A 7,538-nucleotide genomic window follows, 5' to 3' on the forward strand; every position below is an offset into this window, starting at 1 on the left:
TAGTGTGTGAATGGGTGTGTGATTGTGCCCTGTGATGGGTTGGCACCTTGTCCAGGGTGTTCCCCGCCTCATGCCCGAACCCCCTGGGATAGGCTCCAGCCTCCCCGTGGCCCTGTGTAGGGTACGCAGTATGGAAAATGGACGGAACCAAATAAATGTGTTGGAAAATGTCACAGGCAGGTCCAAACAAAAATAAACCTTTAGTGAGTTTTAAAAGAAAACAATCCCAGGTACATCTCACATCTCTAGCTGAGAGCAGTTCATGAACTCGAGAGATGTAGCCGAAGTCGAGGAACTGTCAGAATTCACAGTGCTGCAATTTCTACATCTTATAGAAAAAACAACCCTTCCCAGTTTAGGCCACGCCCACTCGTTTAAATCCGAATACAGATACAGACAGAGGCGCTGTGTTACACTCTCATTTCAGTTACCTTGAAGAACTGCTCCTACACATCCACATGGATTTGTGTGAAAAGATTTTGACCTTTAACGCATCAAGTGGGCGTGTTTGCATTACTGTGTTATTCTTAACAGGCAGAGGTATAGCCTTTGTGTGTGTGTGTGTGTGTGTGTGTGTGTGTGTGTGTGTGTGATGGAACCCACGTCTGGCCCATCATTCATCTCACTCCAACAGCTGTGAAGTGTGTAGGCCACTGGAGACCAAGGGTCTCAACTCTACACACACACACACACACACACACACCACACTGCTCAGTAATTCATAGCTGCTAATAAACACACACCCGGTTAGTTCTTTTGGGATCCCTGGCCTTGGACAGCATACGGCAAAGACACATACGGGCCGGAGCGTGATAGTTTACAGATTTTGGACCTCTTTGATTTCAGTCTCAGTATTTTCAGGTGTCTTTAATGTAATTTTGACTCCTGACAGTTCACTTACGAGCAGACTTCCCCCAAATCTACCATTATAAGATGGTGTTTGTGGGATTATTGAGATTCAAAAGATAACTGCATCAGCAACTGCATTTCTCTCTGTCAGAATGTTAGATGACTTCTGTGTGTGTGTGTGTGTGTGTGTGTGTGCGTGTGTGTGTGTGCCATCTGTTCAGTGTGAGGTTGAGAGAACATGTGCTTGGTAAATTCCTCAGTCAGTCTGTAGGTATGTTTCCATCCAAATATTTCTCAAGTTCATCCGAATGCGTCCAGATTTCTGGAAAAATGAAATGGGAATGTTTGTAGTTCTCCATATACTACAGTTACGTAGAAGGAAGATGGAGATGGAATAAAACCTGAGCCAGCCAGACACACACAGGCACAATGAGTCTGGACCACACACACTCATTACACAACCATTTATTATTCTTCTCTTTATCCATCAGGGGTTTTGTGTGTAATATTTTGGAGTTTTTCACTTGCGTTATCTTGGTTTGCGTCCCCGTATAATGGAAATATACTTTTACAATTAATGTATAACAACAACAACAACTAAAATAAGCAAAAAAATAAACCTGTAGGAAATAAACAGAACTTTAGACTGAAATGAACCAAACGTTTGAAAGAACAAAGGTTATTGCGCAATCCATCTCCAGGCACAGATCTGAAGAAGCCAGTGTGTGACATCTGACAGGTGGAACTTATTTGTGAGGAAGAATCGAGAAAAACAACTCAAAGAGATCGGAGGTGGTTATAAAGGCGAAAGGTGCAGCAACGAGTTATTACAGCTTAGGGGTGGAATTGTTGGTAAATTGCTGCGGTATAAGAGGAATAAAACAGGTCAGGACACGCTGCTCTCGGAAAATCATCATCTTTCAGGTGAGAACCGTAACCCTGCTTCACGTGTGGTCTCATCACACCACCTGATCGCTGTTGATTAGTTTCCTACAACAGTCTAAGAGTATTCAAAAAAGATTTCTTGCAGTGTGTGTGTGTGTGTGTGTGTGTGTGTGTGTGTGTGTGTGTGTGTTCCTTTCTGCGCATGCTTGTGGTTTTATGGATGTTGATATTCGGTGTTAGAGTGCCGGTTTATCTGATGTACACACAACGAGAATGTTTTTTGTGTGGTCTGCAGTATTGGACACTGCACTCATCACACCGTTGTGTTTGCTCTGGCGGTTTTCCTCTTTGCTTATAGCTCTGTTAGCTTGTCGGAGGCTTTGATAGAGACTTATTCTGCTTGTAGAGCAGGTCTGAGATGTTTGCGTTCCTGTTTAATCCCCCCCCCCCCCCAAAAAAAAAAAACAAAAAAAAAACAGGGGTGCCATGAATTATTTCTACGTTTGCAAGAATACACAGGAACTACAGAGATCCCAACTGTTACTTTCATGATGCAAAACAAGGTTTTTGCGCTTCTCGGGTCTTGCTGTGGAGAAGTGTATTAAGGATCTAAATCTACATCAGGATTTCAGTTAAGCGGTGTTAGTGATCGAGTCTGCTGTTAAACGTGCTACACAAATAAATGACTTCGCAAATGTCCAGTGAGGAGAGCAGGAGCCTGAATCTGTCAGGAGAAATCGGATTTGTTTTGTTTTGGAGTCAGGATGACGGTGCTGTATCTTTTATGGATTAGTTGCAGAGACTGGAGTTTGTACCTACAGCATTTATCTCCGTCAGTATGGCTTTATTTTATAGACACTGCATGGTCTACACTTAGCTAAGCAGCTTAGACAGTAGTTCAGCTACAAGTCCATTCACGTGTTTATATTACATCATCTACATAAGACTCATAATAAACTCTGAAAACTTTCCAATGGCGAAATTCCAGAGTTTCACAAAGCACTGACACTGGAGACTCCTTCCAGTGTCAGTGCTTTGTAACACTCGGGATTTTGACCCCTGGAAAGTTTTCAGCGTTGTATGATTTCTCAGTGACACGATAAGCTAGATTTGTTTTTTTATTCTCAAGAAAGAGAACTTTAAAAAGAGGCAGGTGAAGTCCCGACTGTTTATAGCTGCGATAGTGTAAGTGATAACAGGAACGACCTTCTTCGGATGTTCTACAACATTAAATGTCATCATGAATGAGGAAATGTTATTGGAAAGTACTTTGAGATGATAACAGTAACTCCGCTACAGAAACTCATGAGCATGCAACACATCCCCATCTAATATCTAAACCTTAAACTAGTCTTCGCTCTACTGTAACCTGCACAATCTGGTATCGGGAGGTAAGGCATATAATTCTACTTCGCTACAGTGCAAACCATCACTTTTTTCTTCTGTATATCTGCCCTCAGCATCAACGCCAGTGAGGCAACAAAAAAACTGTTCAAATCAGTCCTTCTCTTTTTATTTTCCCAGTAATTTTCTGGAAAAAACTAAAACATGCCTCACAATATTATTGCCGCTTCACACATTTGCTGGGTGAAATGTTCAGGAATAAAAAGCTTTAATGGCACCAGTAAATAAATCTGCTACATATTTCCTGCATAATATTTGTCTGTTGGATTAAATTCATTCAGAATTCAGTGCTGCAATCTGTGGGTTCTGTGCAATCTCTGTGTAATATTTATTTTTTACACTGGAATGTAAAAAAAAAACAACAACAAAAAAAACGCCTAGACGTTCTCGAAGTGCTAAAACATTCCCCAACAATACAATCAAGTTAGATGCAGACTGAGACAAGACTGAGACGTCCATACGGACAGAGAACAGTCTGAGATGAAATATCCATCTATTACGGGCTCCTGAGAGGCACAGCAGAAAAGCGTTCACCCTATCGTCTGGGTCCGAATACCGATAATGCCTCAGGCCGTGCTCTCTGGTGGCGTACTCTCACCCCATCAATCACAGCAACTCTAGCCAATTCTGGGTTGTCTGTGACCTCATGTATGTGGAAGAGGGTGGATAGCACTATCCTCTGAGTGTGTTACACAGCATGAGCAGTGTCCCAGAGGAAGGGTGTTAGTCTTCACCCTCCATGGGTGACTGGTGGTTGGGAACCGGTGAAGAATAAATTAGGGAGCAAAAAAAAGAGAAACATCCAGTTAGTTTCTCTTGTTGTGTTCGACTTAACTCAGAAAGTCGAGCTACACAGTGGACGCCTCAGTGTTTGTCTTTAGCGATCTAGCGAGTAACTGTGCCGAGTGGCATGTATTCTTATATTCACCTCCACTAGACAGAAAACTGTATAATCAATGCTATAGATTTAACCAGTGAATATGTCTTACTAGTCTGCACTAGGGATGTAAACAAATATAAATACATTATTCGGACTGAACAGATAATGCATACTAAACAAAAACAGATACAGGTACGAACAGCAGGTATGGTATTTGGGTTGCCAGGTTTCAGGAACATTTCAACTTTAACTACAATTGAAAGACTTGAAACTAGCCTTTGGGCCTCGGAAAAGGTGGACCCGTTTTCCCTCCTTGGGCAGCACGCACGACGAACGCACACGTTAATCATTTGAAATGAATGAAATGATTATTATTTGGAAACCCAGCAGAGACATGCTGCCTTGAGTGTAGGATCTGCATGAGTTAAGCAGAGTTCAGGTCGGGTTACTGGAGACAACCACTGACACAAAAACCCTCAGAACAAACCCAAATATCTCTGATTAAAAATCCATGTTAATGAACTCGGGCCCACGAGCAGGGTTGCCAAGTTTCCTGTTTACTCAGTCACATTAGACTGAATTATTAGAAATCTTTCCAGAACGTTCCACTGGGTGTGTGGTTGAGGAGCTGCATAGAGTTATGTTCTGTAAATTCCTATTTGTTATCATTTCCTTCCTTTTTTAACAGTCCTGTTGAATCTGTTCTCCAGTGTTTATAGGGAACAGGGTCCATAATACAAATTTTGTTAAGTGCTTCCAGTGTAGACTACGCCAGTTTAACTCCAGATCTGAATATTTTGAACACTAAACAGATACAGATAATGACATTGTGTTACACCTCTAACACACACAGTATAATTCATTTAAAAATAAACACCGCGTGCTGCACTTCACAACTTCCCCAGCAGGAATTCGGAGTTGATTAGATGCTTCCTTTGGCTCCTAGATTCAGGTCGGAAATTCCAAGTTGCAAGTTACAAGCAGCTATAGGGTGTGTGTGTGTGTGTGTGTGTGTGTGTGTGTGTGTGTGTGTGTGTGTGTTTGTGTGTGTGTGTGGGTGTGTGTGTGCGCACGCACGCACATGTTTATAAAGCTCAGATTGGCATTGTCAGGATTAATCTCTCACACTCTCTCCCTACACTACACCTCTCTTCTCATCCAACCCCCACACACTCACTTCAACTGTTTAATTTATATAACGTGTGTGTGTGTGTGTGTGTGTGTGTGTGTGTGTTGCAGAAAACAGCGGAGATGGCATTGATTACAGCCAGCAGAAGCGGGAGAACATCGGTGATCTTATTCACGAGACACTGGAGGTGTTTGAGCGCTACGGAGGAGAGGACGCCTTCATCAACATCAAATACATGGTGCCCACTTATGAGTCCTGTCTGTTGAACTAACACACACACACACACACACACACACACACACACACACACACACTTATCTATACCACTGAACACATCCATATTAATGCATCCTATATATATATATATATATACACACACACACACATACACACATACACACACTCACTACTGCTACACTTGAGCCTTATACTCCACCTGTATGACTATATTCAAGTAGTGACCTGACTCAATTTATTAATTTACTGAGTCTCCGTTCTCGTAATGAAACATTAAAGCCTTTGCTGTGACGTCACTGTGATGCCACCAGCTTGCACAATTGGGATAAATTTGCACATTTAAAATCTGTATCCTGTGTTTAAATGTTTCTGTAAAGCTGCTTTGAGACAATGTCCATTGTAAAAAAATATACAAATAAAAATGAATTGAATTGAATGTCACTGTGATGTCACTGTGATGTCACTGTGATGTCACTGTGATGTCACTGTGATGTCACTGTGTCTGTCTCCTCAGATAAAAATAAAATCATAAAGTTCAGAACCACAAATTGTAACTACTGAATACACTCTGAACTGGAACAATCACAATAAAGCTGCAAATACAGAATAAATATGTTTATCCGTATTTGAACGTGAAGTGGGCGTGGCCTAAACTGAATGTTTTTATTATTACTATTCTTTTATATTAAATGTGAATCCTATGACTATGCCTCCCATAAACTCTGAAAAACACTGCAATAATCACCAGCACTGTCTTTTTTTCCATTCACAAAATAAAACAACAAACAGAGGAAGTGCAGAAGAAAACTTTATTCTGATTCCTGTACAGTTCCTCAACCGCAGCTACATCACTCGTGTTCATAATTGGTCTGAACCAGATGCTCTGTGGAAATTTCCAGCAAGCTTTCTATCTAATGTGACTTCGCAAGCTACAGACCAGACCTGTGTTTCACACCAACGACGCTCTTTCTGAATAATACACCGATCAGCCATAACATTAAAACCACCTGCCTAATATCGTGTAGGTTCTCCTTGTGCTGCCAAAACAGCTCTGACCCGTCGAGGCGTGGACTCCACAAGACCTCTGAAGGTGTGCTGTGGAATCTGGCACCAAGACCTTAGCAGCAGATCCTTTAAGTCCTGTAAGTTGTGAGGTCGGCCTCCTCACAACTTGGACCGGACTTGTTTGTCCAGAACATTCCACAGACGCTCTATCGGATTGATCTCTGGGGCATTTTGAGGTCGAGTCAACATCTTGAACACGTTGTCATGATCCTCAAACCGTTCCTGAACAATTTTTGCAGTGTGTCAGGGAGCGTTATCCCGCTGAAAGAGGTCACTGGTATTAAGGAACACCGTTACCATGTTTTCTGTTTCTGTTTGACGAGTGAAACTGTCTGACCACCAATATACCAATAATACCATCAATAACATTATCAAACCCACTTTAAGTGCACTATTAGTGATGCACGCGCACACACACACAAACACACACACACACACACACACACACACACACACTAAAATATAATAACTCTATCACTGTATTGAGACAAGGTTTTCGTGTGTGTGTGTGTGTGTGTGTGTGTGTGTGTGTGTGTGTGTTACTAATAGTGCACTTAAAGTGGGTTTGATAATGTTGTGTTTGAGAAGTAAGCGAGTTAATCACATGATTTATCACAGCAGGTGACTCATTTCCTGCAGTTAATGATGATTAATTACATTTAGGAATTTTGCCCAATTTAGCCCTAATTAAACATGTTTGAATTAAACTAACTGTGTGTTGGGCATGTTTCATTAGACGTAAAAAAACAACATCTTTTCAGAACATATTAAACCTTGGTATGAAATCCCAAAGTCTTATTGTACAGCACAGTTTGCGTTCTCGTTCCACAAACACAGATGAAATGACTTCTCGTTATGGGGCACTATTTTGTTTGCTATATTCTAATGAATAGTTTAGATTTCATAGTGTTTGAGAAGGAAGAAAAGCGGCATTAGATTTATTTCCATCTACATTATATTTATTAATTTATTATAATACGTGTTTTACATTTCTGAAAAGTCAGAAAGGAACACGCAAAATCCAACAACTTTCTGTTTTCCATCAACTATAAAATCTGTGATATCTGAAGAGGAGTTCTTGATGACAAA

General features: G+C 41.1%; 1 protein-coding gene across 1 annotated transcript in view; it reads left to right on the forward strand.

The window, feature by feature from the left end:
- pacrg (PARK2 co-regulated) overlaps positions 1-6,009 on the forward strand; it is a 114,741-nt gene extending 108,732 nt beyond the window's left edge. Inside the window, exon 5 of the mRNA XM_017475448.3 lies at positions 5,258-6,009. Coding sequence (XP_017330937.1) covers positions 5,258-5,418 — 161 coding nt within the window. The 3' untranslated portion in view covers positions 5,419-6,009. The remainder of the gene's footprint in view (positions 1-5,257) is intronic.
- Positions 6,010-7,538: the final 1,529 nt, after the last annotated feature.

This window comes from Ictalurus punctatus, chromosome 9 (assembly GCF_001660625.3).
Source record: "Ictalurus punctatus breed USDA103 chromosome 9, Coco_2.0, whole genome shotgun sequence".
NCBI classification, from domain to species: domain Eukaryota; kingdom Metazoa; phylum Chordata; class Actinopteri; order Siluriformes; family Ictaluridae; genus Ictalurus; species Ictalurus punctatus.